Source organism: Meles meles, chromosome 13 (genome assembly GCF_922984935.1).
Source record: "Meles meles chromosome 13, mMelMel3.1 paternal haplotype, whole genome shotgun sequence".
In the NCBI taxonomy this organism is placed as follows: domain Eukaryota; kingdom Metazoa; phylum Chordata; class Mammalia; order Carnivora; family Mustelidae; genus Meles; species Meles meles.
Genome location: NC_060078.1, coordinates 32,498,387 through 32,516,719, shown reverse-complemented (window position 1 = coordinate 32,516,719; position 18,333 = coordinate 32,498,387). Strand labels below are relative to the sequence as shown.

Genomic DNA, 18,333 nt, shown 5'->3' with positions numbered 1-18,333 from the left:
CATGGGTCTGGGACCTAGAGCAGCCTTCTTGGGTAGGAATGGCTGGTTCTGGGAGCTCTGGGTTCTTCCCGGAGGACTTTCTTGGGGAGGCTTTTGGCCTTCTTGAAGTATCTTTGTATATCGATGTGTTAACGTGCTTCCCCAGCTCAGCCCTGTTCCGAGGGCTGTTACGATCCTTGGCCTTCTCACTGTGGGGGCACCACTGTGGCCAGAACTCTTCTGTGAAGGTCTACAGGAATGAATTATCTAGATGTGGATGAAAGGAAGTTTGCTGAAAATCGTAACTTGATTCCTCCTGGATTTTAGCTTTGTAATCTTGACCAGGAATGCATGAGTGGGTTTGAAAAGTCACTGTGAGTTCATAGCAGCATGTCTGATAGCCACGCTCAGAACTGCTCCTGAGAAGTTCCTCTGTGACCTTGGGGCAAGTTTGGGCTGTAAAAGGAGATTGGAGGACCTCCTCTCTAAGAGCCTTTGGGACACATTTTCAAAACACCCTTTGCACACCTTTTCCTATCAGGTTTAGGATAAACAAATTGCCATCTTTATCTCAAGATGTTTGTAAGACTGTGCTCTGGGAAACTTGATAGTCACTCGCTGCCATTTTTGGAAACGCTGGGTTTTTGGTGTGTGATTGCAACAATTAGTGTCATTAACAACCGATTTCTCTCTCCCCAGTGCAAGAACTATATCAACCAGTATTCGGACATTGCTGTCCAGATGATGATGCATATGGTAGGTGGCAGGGGACGTTCCCTGTTAGCACTCTTTGCCTCAAACTTTGTGATTCCCAGGTTTTTGAACATTACATGGTTTAGTTTTCTTTTTTCTCCCCTCGGATAATGAATTGGGTTAAAATGAACCTTGTTCAACCAGCAGACTCTCTACCCACAGTTCAGTCACCCCGTTATCTTCCCCGGCCAAGGGACAGGCTAAGGCAGTTTTCCCCTCTCCCCCTCCCCCCAGTACTGCCCTGGTAGCTTCTGGGTGGTTAGTTGGCATGTGCATATTGAGCTGGTCATTGGGTTTCTAGTGTCTGGCTTTTACCCTGGGACCTGTGGGAATCGTCTGCTCTGGAGCTAGGCCAGGCCTGAGAATTGCTATGTTGCGGCTGGAGTTCGGGGTGCGGGGAGACCCGTCTGCCAGTCGGCCCTGCACCGCAGCAGGGGCCGCTGTAGCTGCTGCTGGAGCCCGTAACTCCTGCATGTGCTTCTGACGCATCCAGGCCGTCAGGGCAGCCCTGTGTCCTTAGAAGTAGAAGATACTGATTGTGGCATGGGGCTAGCTAGCTTCGTGCAGAAAACTGGTTCAGAGCAGGGTGGTCTGAAGGGATTCTTAAATTGGGAACGTGCCCTGGCTTCCTGAGATTGAAGCTGCGGGGGCTGAGGGTGGGGTGGGTTGCACGTTTCCTGTCTCCATCCTGCCGACTTTCTGACCATGCTGAGTTTGTCCTCCAGCTGGGGTCAGCAGACTGTGGCCCATCGCCTGGTTGTGTAAAGTTTCACTGGAGCACAGTGATCCTCCTCCCGTTCCGGGCTGCGACCACAGAGTTGCAGAGCTGAGAGCTGCCAGCCAGCACAGGGGAAGACTGACCCTGTGGCGAGAGAGGGTGTCTTTGGGATTATTACACCCTGCCTTGTTCTAAAAATACTTCAGAGGCACCTTACAGAGACACACAGCTAGAGTAGGAGATAAATAAGCCTTTGATTTTGATTTGGTTAAGTGCTTTGTTATTGATAACTGAAAATTTTCTCATTATAAAAGATAGACTACACAGATGTTTTTTGGAAATACAGATAATACTTCCCAAATCACAGGTCATTTGCAGTTTAAAAAAAAAAAAAAGGCAGTGAGGTAGCGTGGTTATATATTACTTCAAACCTAGTAGTTTGCATAATTTTGCTTCTGAATGCATCGGCTGTTAACATTCTTGTAAATGATTTTCAAGTGGCTGCATAGGCTCATGTTTGGTTGGAAGATCATTTCCGTGACCCATCTGCTTTGGGTGTTGAGGTGGCTTTGGGGTTTGTCTTGGGGATCGAAAGCATGATGCTACCCCTTACAGTCAGAGAGATAGATGTGCGGATCCCTGTTTCTCCCTTAGCACAGATAACCAGAACTGAAATGGCTGAGTCAAAGGGTAAGTGATCTTTTGTTAAATGGGCCTTCCAGCCTGGCATCTGGCTCCCTGGGGTAGTCGCCCTGAGGCCCGGGCAGCAGGGGAAGTGGTTCCAGATCCCTGATCCCCTGGGTGTATTTTATATTCCAGCACACACCCCTGACTTGGGCAGGCCTGTGTCACGTTCCCCTTTGCTGCTCCTCACCTTGTAGCATGTGGGGCTTGGGCTTGTGAGGATAGAGAGCTCCTCATCACCTGGCATTTTCTAAGATCTGCTGTCCAGTGTTTTGAGTATGATTTGGTGTGTCAGGGGCATGGGGACAATGCACACACCAGCTGGACAGTGTGGTCTGTCCCTTGAGGGCCAGAAGAGCTTTCAGGGCCCCCTAAGATAGTAGGAACAAGGTAGGTTGCTGATTTGTGACTGTAAGGTTTCCCCTGAATTTCTGGTGATGTACTTACTCCTTCATTAACTGATTGTTATTTTAATTTTTCTTAACTGTTGTGTCCTTTCCTTTCTCTTATTTTCATCTCCGATTTCCTGTTTTTTTGTTCAACAGCAGGATCAGGTATGTGATGGGGAATTTGCTTGTAGTGGTGGTCTGCTGCTTGTTGTAGTTATTTTGCCTTTTTTTTTTTTTTCTTTAACGGCATGATCTGTGTTAGTAGGCTGGTGGGGGAGCTTCTGCATCTCTCCCCTGTGATGTAGCACTTGAGGTACTGGGGGTCTCCTCTCCCCTTCAGGGGTTGAGAAAGGGAAGCCAGCAGGGCCTTGGACTCCGGCAAAAAGCCAGCACTCAGCTGGCCATGTGCATGACACCCGTGTGATGATGGGGAACGATGGGTGACCCCGGAGATGCCTCAGCCTCCTTAACTGTAGGCCTGATTTCCGGTGGGACACCTTGTTTCTGTCATGACTCGAGGGACCATTGCATGTCTTCAGTCCTGTTTTCCATAACCCCAGAATTGCTTCTGCTGCATGAGCAAATCATTTACAAATAGAGAGCAGACTGTTCCCGTCTGTTGGATCCAGAGAGTTGGAAACAATCTCTTGATTTGTGGCTTCTGCCCTTCTGGGTGATGGGGTCCTGCAGCTCCTGGAGCCACACAGATGGCTTGAGAGCCAGGCCAGTGGTGGCATAATATTGGGACTACGCCCCCAGACTGTACTTACTGAGCCAGGACCCCCTCTTGAGCACTGACATCTCTGTGTGAGTAAAGATTTTTCAAAGGTATTTTGAAGTCTAATAGGAGAGGACTTCGGCTGAAATACCTGTATTTTCACCTGGGCTGCCCCACCAAGTAGAAGAGAGTTCATCTGAGGAAGGAGAACAGAGTTCATCTGAGACAAAGCAGCCATACACCTCCTGCGTCTTTGTCTTTTTTCTAAAAAGCTTGCTGTATCTTTGGCCCCATTCTGGTTTTTCTCCCCATTCTTGAAGTGTGCCGGAGACAGGATATTTAGGATACTTTCCCGGGATGTTTAGGATACTTTCTGACTTCCTCAATCTTACTTAATCTAGAGACTTCTCAGGATTAAAACAAGGTCAGCCATAGCCATGGTCTAGCTCTCTTGCATTAACACGTCTCGTGTTAGCAGTCCTGGCCTGCTGCTTTCTGGTTTGGTGGTGGGAGGCAGTTGCTCTCAGGCCCAGAGCTGGGCGCTGGTTGTATTTGGGCTCACAAAGTGCTTTGTGTAAAGCACACATCATTTTCTCACTCTTGGCCAGCATCATGGTGAAACGGTCAAGATGTCCAAGTTACTAGTTCTGCCTACTTCCCTATGGTTTGGTGTCTGGACGGGAAAGGGAATCAGTCTGGGGCTTCTGTGACCTGAAAGAATTCATTACTCGGGGGCATTGGGTTTTTGTGTGTACTGTGTTTGTGTAATTATAAAAATAGAATGTGGTTTTTCAAAAAAGTCAACCATTTTTTTTTTTTCTTGAAATGGTCCTGCCACCGAAAGATTTAAGACACTTGGCTTTCTGTTTGTGGGCATGGTGGCTTCTCTAGAAAGAGCTCACAGCTTATTTCCTACTGAGCGTGAACCAGCTCGACTGAGAAACAGGTTCTAGGGCAGACCAGGTGTCCTTGGAGAAGAAGTGATTGCCTGTGAAAAAGGGAAACCGGTGGCAGCAATCTAACTTCCCAGGGGTGCTCCCTGGCTGGAGCCGGGACAGCAGTCTTGTCTGTTTTCCCTTCAGAGCTTTGCGTGGCCTCCTCCCCGTGTGAAACTGACACGTCTGCATTTACAGGAGTCCCTCTAGATTTAACATGGAATCTGTTTTGGCAGTCAGGCTTGACATGTGACCAGGGTGCTCCCTCAGCACCCCGTCCTTTGTGTGTAGAGAGTGGGACTGAGGGATGTGGGTGCGGGCCTGCGTCTGACTGCTTGTTCTTTGCCTTCTCAGCAACCCAAAGAGATCTGTGGCCTGGTTGGGTTCTGCGACCAAGTGAAGGAGATGCCCATGCAGACTCTGATCCCTGCCAAAGTGGTCTCAGAGAACGTCATCCCTGCATTGGAACTGGTGGAGCCCATTAAGGTACTGGGTGTCCTCATGTTGTCCTGGCCGGGCCCGTGTCATGCGCAGGCCACTCCACATTGTACCGCGTTCTATGAGGCACACGCTTTTTTTGGTTCCTTGCCTGACTCCTGTCGGTATTGGAGTTTGAGACCATTCATTAGTCTCTTGGGTCCCTGCACATGTGCAGCCTCCTGCTCCTAGCCCTGAGTACATTTATTTCATTGGTTAGGAGCCCGAGTGCCCCATGGGATCAACTTCCATCTGTAGCACGTCCACAGCCTCCTCTGATACGTTGCCCCCACCCCCCCGCTGCCGCCGCCCTGCCCATGGTCACTGCAGCACAAGCCTCATGTTCCCAGAACACCTGGGGCTCACGCAGAAGCCTTTCGGTGTGCTGCTTGTGAGCACGGGGTGGGGGTGTGGTTTTCCTAGCACCCGTCACTAGGGAACACCGTGTTCCCCAGTTTATGCTCAGCACTTGCTACGGCCCTGGCAGTGTGTTCAAGATTGAGTCCTGAAACTGTTCACCTGCAGGAGTCAGCAGACTTGTCCTGGTGTTTGTGTGGCTCCCGCTTTAGTTCTGAGAAGGGCCGGGCCTCATGACGTTTTACCACATGGCCCACGCACACGCTTCTAGTTCCAGAACTTCCATGTCACTTGACCTTCAGCGGTTTCGTCTCCCTCTCCTGTCCTCCCTCAGCATGTGCAGTGTCTGGACCACATAGTTAAGAAGTCGGATGGAGTTGGGGAGGCACTTCCTGCCTGCCCAGTTTTGCTGACTGAATTAATAGCCAGAGGAGATGAAGGAGAGTTAGAGCTGAGCTTCTAGCTGCATGTGACTACTTACATTTCAGTAAAATAACACAAAACTTGAAACGATTTAGTTTGGTGTTATCCTGGCCACCTTCCGAGTGCTTCGTAGACAGGTGCGGCCCACGCTGCTCTGCCGGACGGCAGAGGTGGAGAATGTTGCTGCTGTCACAGAGGGTTCTGTTTCGCAGTGTTATTTATGCAGGGCTGGCTCTAGGAAGGCAGTCTCAGGTACTAGTGAGACATAAAACTCCAGAGCAGACCTGAAGTGTGTTTAGAGCTGGGTCTCGTAAACAGCAGACAGGTAGTGAGTCCTCACTCTGTCCTGCGCCCCCACCCACATTCTCAGAATGACTCTGGAAGGCTGAAATGGTTGTGACCAGGTAAGCTAGATCATGTGGACTGTTCTTAGGGGTCAGGGGATGGTTTCTTTGTTTCTGTCTCCTGAAGTACGAATTCCTGGTTTTTCTGTGGGTCTGGGGGGTGCGTGGCGGGAGATAGTGATGGAAGAGCAGCGGGCAGAGGGATGGGTCAGGGACAGGAACTTGGACACTGGGAGGAAGCCAACCTTTGTGTGACATTCTCCTGTCCTTGGCCACAGGGTGTCTCTTCCCCTTTAGAGCAGCAGGACTCGGGTGAGATGAGGGTCTCAGCATTAATGTGCTCTCCTGCCCTTCCCACAGAAGGACATGGTCCAGGCGAAGACCAGTGTTAGCTGTGAGATATGCGAGTATGTGGTGAAGGAGGTGGCCAAGCTCATTGACAACAACAGGACTGAGGTATGTGCATTTCTAGAAGGCTCGAGTGTTCCCGTTCCCTAGTAGCAGAACCAGCAGAAGAGGTGGGCGTGGCCCTTGTCAGCATTGGATAGCCAGCCCTTGGAATCTGCTTACCCGCTGCCCACCAGTGGGTCCCTCTGGGCTGGGGTCGGACTGCTTTGTAGGTCTCATCTTTCTGGGGAGGAAATAGCACCTTGCTGTTGGCTGGTTTCCTGGATGTTAGTATTTTGAGAATCTTCTGGCCCTTTCAGCCTCTCCTCTTCTAATAGGATCCTCTTGTTTTGTATTTCAGGAAGAAATAGTTCAGGCTTTGGATAAGGTGTGCTCAAAGTTGCCCAAGTCCTTATCCGAACAGTGCCAGGAGGTGGTGGACACGTATGGCGCCTCCATCCTGTCGATCCTCCTGCAGGAGGCGAGCCCCGAGATGGTGTGCACCCTGCTCCACCTGTGCCCCACCCAGGGGCTGCCTGTACTGCCTGGTGAGCGGGGTGAGGGGGTGGCTGGCCGGCTCCTAGGGCTCGGGAGGGCCCTGCCGGCACTGAGCCTGTGCCCCTGTGCGTAGTCCGTGTCATTCAGCCGAAGGACGGGGGCTTCTGTGAGGTATGCAAGAAGCTGGTGAGCTATTTGGACCACAACCTGGAGAAAAACAGCACGAAGCAGGAGATCCTGGCTGCTCTTGAGAAAGGCTGCAGCTTCCTTCCTGACCCCTACCAGAAGCAGGTATGCCCCGGGCTGCTTAGAGCCAGAAGGTCAGAACCTGCGGGTGGAGTGCAGAGGCTGGGGTGGCTCATTGATTGTGCTCCCGATTGAGGTTTTCAGGGAAAACTAGCCATTTCTTAGAGGTGTCTGTTGGCTCAAGGGGAGCCCTGGAGGGGCAGTAGTGGAAGCAGGTGCAGGGAGGCTGAACGTGGCTGGGAGGGCTATCTGGGAAGGGGGTGCCGGGCTGGCAGAGCATTCCTAGCACCCCACCTCAACTTGGACCCATCTCCCTCTTTACCGAACAGTGTGATCAGTTTGTGACTGAGTACGAGCCCGTGCTGATAGAAGTGCTGGTGGAGGTGATGGATCCTTCCTTCGTGTGCTTGGTAAGCTCCCGGGTGGCGTGGGGCCCGGCTGGTTCTGCATGGAGTGGGGGTCCTCAGAGGTTCTGGAGAATCTTCGGGGGATGGACTGTGGGAGGACAGGGCATCCCTTGGCAACTGACTTTTTGGAAGTGCGTGTCTGAGCCCTAGTTCTTGTTGCTTCTAGAAGCTGATAATCTCTAGTTTTGAAAAGGATCGGAGGAGTAGATCTAATTCTCCCTTTTCCACCACGTAGAAAATTGGAGCCTGCCCCGCTGCCCGTAAGCCTCTTTTGGGAAGTGAGAAGTGTGTGTGGGGCCCCAGCTACTGGTGCCAGAACATGGAGGCGGCGACCCAGTGCAATGTGAGTAGCTCGGTGCCCGCTGCACAGGCCTGCCGGGTGGGCTGGCTCCCAGGGTGGGTAACCCCGTTGCTCCGCTGACGGCGCTCTGCCTGGCCTGTGTGCCCAGAGAAGCAGGCAAGCTTGTTCGTGACCGTGCATCAAGGCCGGGGGACTGATAGCATTCTTGCCTTGGAGAAGTGAAAGGTTGGGGGTATTCTTCAGTGTTTTTTGCTTCTGCTTCCTTGTTTTTGCCTTTAGTTGCCTTGTGACAGGGTCAGGATCAGATTTGCACAAGGCCACCCTGGAGATTGCACAAGTCCTTTTCTCCCTTGGGTCAGTCTTGGCTGGAGCCTGGCCCGAGTCTTCACCCAAGGCTGAACCGCTGTTCTTGAGTGGCCTTGAGACTGGGTGCCTGCCCAGCAGTTCCTGGGCTGCCGGCGCTGTCCTGCCCGGGCCGCAAGCCGTGTGGACCCAGTCGGTTACTTAATGTTCTCTTGTGCAACTTTTTCTTCCTGGAGTGGGTTCCTCTTGACCAGGTCCTCAGGACCACTGGCCTGGTTGTGTCACTTTGGGCCCCTGCAGGGAAGGGGTGGTGATGGCTACCCGGGTCCACTTCCTTGCCCCGCCGGCCCCAGCGCATGGCACAGTCAGGAGGAGCCACTTCCTGCTGCCGTCCTGGGTCAAGGGGCCTATGGGCTATTGTTCATGAGGCCTCAGCTGGTGCGCGTGCTCTTGGGTGAGGTGTTCTGCCTTGGGGGGCCTCCGTGCCGCCTGCTGAGCACTGGGACTCTCTAACCAGATGGAGGGGTCCCGGGCCCTCCCTGCATGGGTGGCTCACCTGTGAAACACTCAGGCACTTTGCAGCTGCTGTTTTGGACTCTTGCCTCAGGGGTCCCTGTTGCTCAGGGGGCCACATGCTCCCCAGTTTTAAGTGGGGTGCTGTCCAGCTGACTAAGGAGAACAGGTTCCATTTTTGGGTTGTCTGCTGCACGAACAGGCCAGGAGTAGGGTTTGTCATGTGAAGACTAAATCCAGCTTCCTCTCTCCCGTTAGGCCGTGGAGCATTGCAAACGTCACGTGTGGAACTAGGAGGGGCGTTCCATCTTGGAGAAACTGCAGCATCTTTTTCTACTTGTGTGTCTGGGGCAGTGAACACACCGATCTGTTGATTGTGTTAAAAAATAGGTCCCCTTTTCCTCCTTCCCTTTCCTGTCCCCCGTAGCATTGCTGTCTGTGCAGGAGGCGCCTGGCCCGCAGCTGCCCTTGCTGCTCCACTGTCCTTTTCCTTTGCCTAGACAGCTGCGGATGGACTGTGCACCGGAGGGCTTTCAGCCTGCCCTTGCGTGGTGGCTTCCTGGAGGTGGTGGTGGGGGGCTCTAGGGGCGGGTGCCAGCCAGAGCTGCTTGCCAGAAGGCTCTTGGTCCTCTTGGCTTGGGCCTTGTTCTGAGCCCTCCACCTACCCCTAAGCAGGGACCTCCCCTCTTCTGGGCTCTACAGAGAAGCAAAACAAAGGCAGTTTTATATGAAAGATTAAAGGCTCAGAATAATGAGGCTTTTAAAAACCATGTGATTCTCACTGTAGGGGAGATGCAGGACGCAGCTGCTTGCGAGACCTGGGTGGATCTCGGGTTCGCCGTCCCCAGGTCACCCTCCAGTTCAGCTTTGGGTGTCTTTCCTCGTGATGCCTTGTTCGGGGTTCTGTGGGTGTGGGAGGGAGGGGGAGCACCTGCCTGAATGTCATCTGCTAGCTCTGCGTGCAGGTCCTGTGGGCCTGGCTTTTGTGTGTGTGGACAGTGGTGGCCGCCTCTTGCTTGCTCTTGTGTCCGCCCGGCTGCTGAAGCCTTGCTTCGTGCGTCTCTAGCGCTGCCCTTGGCTCTGGGCCCCCTCACCTCTAACCCACCCCCTCCGTTTCATAGATGTTCTTGTTGACCTTGAGATAAATGTGGATGAGGCGCTCCTAAGCCTCTGGCTGTCAGGTGGAGGGGGTCATGTCCCGGGCCTTGGCTGCTGCCCCACCTCTCCTGTGTAGCGCCTCTTCTGTTCCACTTCTAGCTGCCAGGAGACAGCGAGACGTGCAGTTGCTATTAAATGGACTTAATGACTGTTTGGTTTGTTTTGCACTAAAGTTTATGTGATTTAACAATAAAGTCTGTTAACCAGACCTGAGCCTGCGAGCTTCCGTAACACTTAGCCAGCATTTCAGTTCTGAGCGCGACAGGGCCACGGGCGTGTGGGTGTCCAGCGGCCCTCTGGCCCCTCTTGACCACAGAAAGCAAGCGGAGTGGGCAGAGAATCCCACCAGGCTCCTCTCTGATAGCCCAGGCCCCCTCCCCCTCCCCCCAGGCCAACTCCGAGGGTAGTTTACCAGAGCCACAATTGTCCAACCTTGTGAGTTGCCTTTCTTATTTAAAATGCAGACCATTCCAGAAACATTCAGTGAGTACCAAACAAAATGAAGGGGAAAATGTTGAGGGAATAACTTAATTTAAAAAAGGAATACACACAAACACTCTACATTCAGAACCGAAGGGAATACCAGTCCTTTCTCTTTATGAGCTGGGAAGCCTGTGGAATGTAGAGAACGCAGTTCATGGATGTTGGTCATGTCCATGTGGGGAGGCAGGGATCACTCACGGCTCCTGGCTGGATGTCCAGCCAGAGATGTGCTAGAAATGCACTGGGACGTGAACTGAAGTCAGGAAGTCAAGGCCAGGTGGGGTAACCAGTTCTGGGTCTCCTCCCCTGGTGCTGGAAGTGGGGGAGGGGGGTTGGGGCTGGGGCAGTGGACAGGGATGTGGGGAGGGGAGGGGAGAGAGGGGCCTGCTTGGCCTCTTAGAGTTCAGCTTGGGCTGAGTTTGTTCTCAGACTCCTGGGCCCCCAGTGACCCTCCTTACCTTGTCCTTAGACGCTTATCATTCTTTGTTTGGTTTTCTTAAAAAAATAACAAATTTTATGAAGGCAGAGGTCAGGTGCAGAATGGGCGTCTGGCAGAAGTGGAATGTGAGCCCCTGGAGCGGGCTCCCCCAGGCCCTCGTGAGGTGGTGCAGCCCCCCACAGGCCTGGGGAGGGGTCTGCACTGTGGTCCCGCCCCGCCCTGCCCTGGGAGGGATGGGAGACACCAGTGAGACTCCCCCCGGCTGTCTGGTCATAGCTCTGTGATCTCCAGGGGACTCTCGAGGATCACATCCCGAAGCTTGTGCAGGGGCGTGGATTTGGCCGACTCTGTGCGGGCGTTGTGCTCGAAGGCACTGGCCTCGGTGGCTGTCAGGGTCTCCAGCGAGCGACCTAGGCCCTTCTGGTCGTCCTCGGGCAGGCTGTTGAGGTCCGTGGCCAGCAGTGTGCCGGTGCTGCCGTGCACCATGTGGATGCTGTCGGGCCCCTTGAGCTCAGTCGGCAGCTTGTGGCGGAAACGCAGGCTACCCTGGCCGGGGCTGTGTTCCCCTGGCTCTTCTTCCAGCTCGGTCTGGATCAGCTGCAAGAGGCCAGGATCCCCCAATGGCTCTGGGACCCACCCAGGCTCAAGGCCATGCCCAAGGGCTGAGCAGGTAAATGGCCCCAGAGTCCTGAACCTGCTCTGTCCCTGTTTCCTCCGCACCGCACACAGGTAGCTGCAAGGAACTCGGGGCTCACGCATCAATAGGCCTGTCAGCTGATGACAATGTTTCTCAAACTGGGTACACCACGGGCACTTAGGGTGCTATAGCCGAGTTCTTAGAATGTGGGTTTCCCATGAGAATCATGAATTTTGTTTCATGATCTATAAAGATCTACGATGCTGTTTTTGTATCTGGATTTGTTACCATGTGTCCTCCAATAGGATCCACTCTGGCCAGGTAGGGAGTGTTGACAGGGGAAGTTGGAAAGGGGGATAGGATTCAGTGGAAACTCGACATGTGGTACTTTTGTCCCATGTGGAATTGTTTGCTCTGGTCTATTCCATTCGGGAACTGTTGGCCCAATGGGAAATCTGGGTTTTTAAATAAAGTCTGAATTTTTAAAGTGTTGACATTACTGCAGGCAAACAACCCTATATAGACCCATCTGACCGTGAGCAGTTTCCTGTAGGACATTATTCTTTCAGGGCATCTTCTGGGGCTCCGTAAGTCTAAGAAATACTCCCCAGCACCCACCTTGGGAAAGCCCACTGAGAAACCCAGAAAGTAGACTTCCTGGACCCCACCCATTGCTGTCTTGCCCTGGCTGCTGAACTCCACAGAGACTCTGATAAGGATGAGCGTGGCTGGGGGGAGAGAGGGAGGGAGAGAAGAAATGAGCACCCCCAGCGCTGGGGCACAGCACACAGGTCCGGGCAGGCCCGGCTACCTCAGAGATGGAGGAGTGGCAGGAGGAGGCTTTTTGCACCATCCGTTGTGCAAAGAGCTTTTTGAGCCGCAGGTAATCCTCCAGGACCACCTTGAGCAGCGAGCCCTGGGGGAGGGAGTGGGTTAACCCCCCACCAAGGCCTCCCCATTCCCCGCCTGCCACAGCCCTCACTCCCGTAACCCTGATGAAGGTGATGGAAGGTGCTAGTAGTCTAGGATGCACAACTGATCTAAGGTAGAGGATTGGGAGCAGAGCCTGATGAGAGTGACCAGCTGGAACCCGTGTGGGCTGCTGCAAGCTGGAGCAGTTCCCCATCAGCCCCATGCCTGGGCTGTCATTCTCGCTCAGTAGAGGGCAGATCTAGCTGAGCCTAGAGGTGGAACAAGTTGTTTCCCAGGATCCTCCCACATCCCTCTATCCTCTGGAGCTGGTCCCAGCGCCGCCAGAGGTCTGGGTGCAGGGCTGTGTGGGGGAGTGGTGCAGGAGCTTGCATGGAGGACTCACCTTGATGGGCCCCTCCCGGATGATCTGGCCCAGCTTGGCGATGTTGTCATACTCTTGGATGGCTGCCCGCAGGTACCGGTCGTCATCAGGCTTGACTGCTGCTGGTTCACGCCCAAATGTTCCCTAAGGAGAGAACACAAGCTGGAGCACAGCTAGACTGTATACACACACGGGGCAATGGATATGGTCCCCCCCCCCCCCCGGAACCCAGCTCCATGGCAAGCAGTGGCAAAGACCTGCTTTACCTCTATCCCATCCCTCACAATCATGCCCCTGCCCTCACCACCGCCCTGCGCCAGCTCTGGCCCCGGCTCACGTGGGTGCGGGTAGGGCTATTCCACAGGTCTGCAATCTCACTCAGGTTCTCTGGCAGGTCGTCCTCATGCTCAGCCTGGGCAGCCAGCTCCAGGTTCCGGCAGAAAGGATCCAGCCACACGGGGTTGGCTCTGCACGTGGGAGGGGGGTGTGGAGTGAGGAGGGACAGCCTGAGTGCACAGATGCCCTCGTAGCTTCGCCGCTAACCCTGCCCTTTTCCCTGGCCAGTCCAGGACTAGTGGGTCAGGGCCATGAGAAGTAGGCCCCTTGCCTGTGGTCCTTGGGGGTGTACCCTCCCACACGAGGATCCTACAAGAACCAGGACGATGTGTCAGTCTGGATCAGCTTTGGTCCAGAGGCCTCATTCCGCACTTGGTATCCACTCTGCACCAGATCCCTGGCACTGGGAGCCCAATTAGGGGGTGGATCCCAGCTCAGCAAGGGTGACTGGCCCACTAGGGGGCACCCCCACCCCAAGTGTTAGCTAGTCTTGTCCCTCAGAACTTAAGGGGTGATAGAGAACTTACTCCACCAGGGTCCCGGGTGGGCCTCCCCAAAGTACACCCTGAGGGCTCAGGGACCCCCACTTACCCATCAAAGGAATACTTGTTGGTGTTGGGCATGTCCATGATGTCAATGAAACCGCGGTTCCCTGTAGGGAGAAGTGTTGGGACATGGAGGGAAGGGGTGCACCCTGCTGGGCCGGGGGAGCCCAGCCAGCCTTGTGAGGCCTAGGCAGGCACTGTAGGCCCCTCAGGGCCCCTCCTACCCTCTTAGCTGCCCCCCACCCCCCAATCACAGCCCTTGCTCACCTGCTGATCCAGCCACAATGGCTTTGAGCTTCCTCTTGTGTCTGGAGGGAAGCAGAGAGGAGAGGGGCTAGTGAAGGAGGCTGGACAGGGCTGGCATCTCCCTGGCGGCCTCTGTGACTGTCCCAGGAGCAGGGGCGGTGGGAGGGGGCCACTCACACGGTCCTGTAGTACCAGTTCATGAGGATGAAGAGCATGGCCGCCAGGAAGAGGAGAATGGCCAGGACGATGATCGCCATCTGGGGGAACGGGGTCAGGCATGAGTGGGAGCGCGCGGAGGGCAGAGGGGCGGCAGGGCCGGGTGCCAGTAGACTACCTGCAGGGCAGACATGTCGTCGGGCAGGCGGACGGAGATGGCGGGCTGCACGTCCAGGACGTTGTAGTTCCGGAAGAGATTCCGTAGCTGCTCCTTGTTCTCGTCAATCATCTGGATCACCCTGCGTGAGGGGCGGGTGCCTCAGCTTCCCTCAGCCAGTCCTTCAGAGCTGGGGCCACGCGGAAAGGTCTGCGCTCTTGCCTCCTGACTCCGTGCCTTACAGAGTTCACCCCCTCACCCAGGATCCTGCTTGCGCCTCACGGGCCATGTCCTCCTCCCATTTTACGGGTGGGGAGAGTCAGGCTCCGAGCGGTGGAGGATACCCCCAAACTATTCTCTGCCAGCCCTGCCCACCTCTTGGGGGAGCCCCCACACAGCTGGCCTGATGGTGTGATCTGCCTCTTTTGGGGTGGTCCCCTCCCCAACTCCAGGGCCGGGAGGTGGGCCGACAGTCCGAGCCCAGACCCCACCCACCGGTCCACGTCCAGGATGCGGTTGGTATCACGGTTCACCACGTGGATGAGCAGCTCTGTCTGTGCGAAGTTCACCCGACCCTTCTTGTCCACGTGGAACTAGGCGAGAAGGGGCACCGTGGGCTATGGCAGGGGGAGGGGATGGGGAGCCCCTCCTGGCCTGCCCTGCCAATAAACCCATCACTGCCGAGTGCTCACCGAGGACCACACGTGGTGCCGGTCACTTCACTGCATGGGGCTGGGCGCTATTAGCCCCATTTTACAGGTGAGGATACTAAGGGCCAGAGACTCCCTTTCAGACCCCTGGTCTCTCCGCGATGCCCTGTCCCTGTGGTCCGGTCCTCCTCCCCTCACCAGTAGACCCAGGGCGGCTCCATGGGTCACCTGCACGTCGTCCGTGTTGACGATGGCACCAGTGATGTTGGAAAGCAGGCGGATGAACTCCTCCTCAAAGCCGCGCACGCGGTCGGGGATCTCATTAATGACGATCTTGACCCGCTGGTCGTCTCTCAGGATGTAGATGCCGATGATGGCCGTGTCGTTGTGGCCTGCCAGGTCCCGGGCCACGATGTCCACCACAAAGTAGCCGGGGCTGTAGGCCATGAAGAGGTCAAAGGTGCGCAGGATGCCGTCCACACTCCCTGTGGGAAGAGGCCACGGACAGGTGCAGCTCAGGGGCCACCCAGTCCCCGTGAGTCCCCTGTGGGGGGGGCGAGGGCCAGGGGCATCTCGACACGAGGGGAAGAAGTGTCTCAGACCACAAGTGCCCACAGGGCCGGGGAGAGCGCAGAGATGACCGAGGCCTGGGGACAGCTGAGCGTGAGTGTTCATCTGAGGGAGCAGTGGCGGTGGCCTGGGCGTGGCTGATTGTTCTTCTCAGAGAAGGCAGCCAGTGCTGCCAGAACGGGTACTTCTAGCGATTTCTAAGTTTCTACTTAAACCCTGCAAGTTCACACACAGCTGTGGGCTGCACTGACCTAAGGATAGGTTTGGGACTCTGGGGGACCAGGGAACATGTCCGAGCCCCCCCGTCTCTCCCACATACATGCACTTGTGAATTCCACAGCCATACGAGAGAGATGACCAGAGGTGGCGCAGCAGCCTTCTCGTAGAGGACTGCAGACCTGGGTTCAAGATCTGCCACATTCTAGCTGTGTTACGTTCAGCAAGCTGGGTATCCTCTCTGCCTTAATTTACTAAACTAAGAGCAGTACTAGATCAGAGGACAAAGGGAGGATGTCTGGTTGTGTGACTGGAGGAGTTGTCATGGGAATTAGGCTTCAGAGGATGGTTGGAGGGAGCACATCTGAAGGCAGAGGTGAAGGCCAAGGTGGTATTTCAGGAGGTGAAGACAAAGGGCAAAGGCCGATGGAGGGTGGTATAGAAGGAGCTGAAGGAGTGGTGAGGCGATCAGCTAGGGGGGGCACAGGGTCCTTCTAGGTGGTGGGGGCTGTGGAAACAGGAAGGGGAACTGGAAGACATGGTGAACCTTGAAAGGCAGGCAGATGAAGGAGTCTGGACTGATTCCTGTAGGCAAAAGTGGGGAAGGGTTGGTGTCTAGAAGGAAGGTCATGGGACAACCACCAGGACACCTCTCGGACCTGATCCAAGAGGCTCAACTGTCCACACAGGCAAATGCACAAGTCAGCACCATACGTTCAGGTACATAGGTGCTCCCCAGGGCTTAGCACAATGCCTGACCCAAGGGAGGAAGAGGGGCACCAATGGGAAGACAGGCGGACGTATGGAGAGGAGGATGGCAAGGTGGATGGATGAGTGGGTAGATGGGTAGATGGGTGGACAGATGTATGAGTGAGAGGAAGGATGGACAGATGCACGGGGTGGGGCAGACTGACACAAGGGTGGGTGGATGGACGGATGGATAAGGAGATGTAGAGAAGGAAGGAAGGAGAAAGTGGGTGGAGAGAGGGTGAACTGGATCAGAGACTGGGAAGGTAGAGGGAGGAAAGGATTAACAAGGGGCTGGCCGCATGACGGTTAGGTGCGAGGTGAACAGAAGGCACATGGCTGCCTGGCCGGCCACTCATACCCTGTGGTGCCCACACAGACCCCATCTCCTCCAGACTACAGTCCATGCAGTGACAGAGGTCTTGGGTGGAGGCTCCTACCCATGGTGAAGACCTGGCCCACGTCCTCAGAGTCGTTGGCGAGGGCCCGGAAGTAGTGGATGGCCAGGATGCTGTAGAAGACCAGGCTGTTGTTGCCAATGTCTGCATCCAGGGCCAGCACCTGGATCAACTCTGAGCCCACCTTGGCATCGGTGGCCACTCCTGTGGGACAGGGGCAGGTGGGTGTGAGTGGCAGGGCAGGGGCAGCCCCGAAGCCCAGACCCAGGCCCCTCCCCGGCACCTGCGGTGTATTCTGCCTTGGTGAAGCGCGGGGGCTGGTCGTTGATGTCTTCTAGCACAACGCGCACCTCCTGCAAGGTGAGGTCACTGACCAGGTCGAGGGCTGGGGAGGGCCCCCGTGGTGGTGTCCAGCTGCGGTTGCTCGAGGCCTTCACGATGAAAGAGAAGACGGCTTCCCGCTCCCGGTCCAGGTCCCGCAGCACCAGCAGGCGCCCGTCTGGCCGGAGATGGAAGTTCTTCTGTTCGTTGCCGGCTGGGGGCGGGGCCACAGCACAGGGTGAGGGGGTGGGGCTGGGGTGGGGCTTGGTGGGCGCATCTCCAGCTCCGGGGTCAGCAGGGCAGAGCCCGACAAGCCCCACCTGCAATGAAGTAGTAAACGATGGCATTGGGACCCTCGTCTGCGTCCACGGCGCCTGTCACGTTGCCCACGAGGGTGCCACGTGGGGAGTGCTCGGGCACAGTCAGCAACTGGTACTGGGGGCTGCCTTTCTGCAGGGGGAAGGGGAAGGTCACAGAAGACCAAGGTCATTTGGGGTGAGCAGAACTTCTGGAACCTCAAGGAAGTATGGGCCGGGCCTGGCCTGTTCTGTGAGGAAGACCGACATCTGAGCTGATGTTTGAACAACGGGGCACACTCATATACGTGTGCACGCACACACACTCCCACACCCACACGGTCTCTGGGGAACCTCACATCCCACGTGCACACAAGAAAACCCCCCCACCAAGTTGCACAGTCTGAGACAGCGGGAGGGGCTCAGCCCCAGCTCTGTGAAGCAGACCAAATATCAGGTTTCCTGCATGCTTGCTCTTGGGTGTGCAATCAGGAGAGATCCCACTGCACGAGTCTCGCCTGTTTGCTCTTCTCACTGCCGAGTAGTACCTTGAAGTAGCAGCTGCTCAATAAACACTTGTCCTGTGAGGTGCGTGCAGAGTTTCTGTGTGTGACCACACGTGCGCGGTACGGTGTGCACGGGAGAGTGGGAGCCTGTGTGCCCGCAGGCAGGGGAGTCCCTGTGTGGGTGGCGGGTGCGGGGTGGGGGTGGGGGTTCAGCTCACTGGAGGCCTCACAAAGAGAGGTTCGTTGTCATCGATGTCCTCCAGGGCCACCTGCAGTGGCTGCATGGTCTCGTACGGCACTGGCTGACCCAGGTCACTGGCTACCAGGATGAGCTGGGGGACAGAGGAACACAGTCTGAGGGGGGCCACCCCCCCACCCCCGGGGGAGCCAGCTCACCACCCAGGCGGGCATTCTATTCTAGGTGGGGAGAGGGCAGCCTTCTACCAGAGGAGAGCCCTGCCCTCAGCCTCGCCCCTCCCCGGGCCCCACCCCTTACGCTGTACAGAGCCTGTTTCTCGCGGTCCAGGCGCTGAGCTGTCTGGATGAGGCCGCTGATGGGGTCAATGGTGAAGTACTCCCAGTCCCGGTTGCCGGCTGTCTTCAGGAAGCTGTAGCGCACGGCCCCATTGAGGCCCTCGTCCTTGTCTGTGGCATAGACCTCATATACATTGGAGCGAAGCGGGATCTCCTGCGGTGGGGGGTGGGAGGGTTTGGCAGGGAGGCTCCTGGGGCATCTGAGAGAATCC

General features: G+C 55.7%; 2 protein-coding genes across 7 annotated transcripts in view; one reads left to right on the top strand and one right to left on the bottom strand.

The window, feature by feature from the left end:
- LOC123955123 (prosaposin) overlaps positions 1–9,798 on the top strand; it is a 34,241-nt gene extending 24,443 nt beyond the window's left edge. The window contains exons 7-15 of one of the 3 annotated variants that reach the window (XM_046026738.1): positions 679–735; positions 2,683–2,688; positions 4,531–4,662; positions 6,138–6,233; positions 6,526–6,712; positions 6,796–6,953; positions 7,238–7,318; positions 7,551–7,658; positions 8,691–9,798. In XM_046026738.1, the coding sequence (XP_045882694.1) occupies positions 679–735; positions 2,683–2,688; positions 4,531–4,662; positions 6,138–6,233; positions 6,526–6,712; positions 6,796–6,953; positions 7,238–7,318; positions 7,551–7,658; positions 8,691–8,726 (861 nt within the window). In that variant the 3' untranslated portion in view covers positions 8,727–9,798. Of the gene's footprint in view, positions 1–678; positions 736–2,679; positions 2,689–4,530; positions 4,663–6,137; positions 6,234–6,525; positions 6,713–6,795; positions 6,954–7,237; positions 7,319–7,550; positions 7,659–8,690 lie in introns of all 3 variants that reach the window. The other 2 variants (XM_046026737.1, XM_046026739.1) reach the window with 2 other exon arrangements.
- Positions 9,680–18,333, bottom strand: part of CDH23 (cadherin related 23) — a 395,682-nt gene continuing 387,028 nt past the window's right edge. For 2 of the 4 annotated variants that reach the window (XM_046026731.1, XM_046026732.1), the window contains 15 exons: positions 18,084–18,275; positions 17,806–17,919; positions 17,106–17,235; positions 16,748–16,999; positions 16,507–16,668; positions 14,762–15,018; positions 14,379–14,476; positions 13,905–14,025; positions 13,748–13,827; positions 13,592–13,632; positions 13,371–13,431; positions 12,781–12,910; positions 12,465–12,587; positions 11,961–12,065; positions 9,680–11,109 (listed from right to left, as the gene is read on the bottom strand). In XM_046026731.1, coding sequence (XP_045882687.1) covers positions 10,783–11,109; positions 11,961–12,065; positions 12,465–12,587; positions 12,781–12,910; positions 13,371–13,431; positions 13,592–13,632; positions 13,748–13,827; positions 13,905–14,025; positions 14,379–14,476; positions 14,762–15,018; positions 16,507–16,668; positions 16,748–16,999; positions 17,106–17,235; positions 17,806–17,919; positions 18,084–18,275 — 2,193 coding nt within the window. In that variant the 3' untranslated portion in view covers positions 9,680–10,782. The remainder of the gene's footprint in view (positions 11,110–11,960; positions 12,066–12,464; positions 12,588–12,780; positions 12,911–13,370; positions 13,432–13,591; positions 13,633–13,747; positions 13,828–13,904; positions 14,026–14,378; positions 14,477–14,761; positions 15,019–16,506; positions 16,669–16,747; positions 17,000–17,105; positions 17,236–17,805; positions 17,920–18,083; positions 18,276–18,333) is intronic. The other 2 variants (XM_046026733.1, XM_046026734.1) reach the window with 1 other exon arrangement.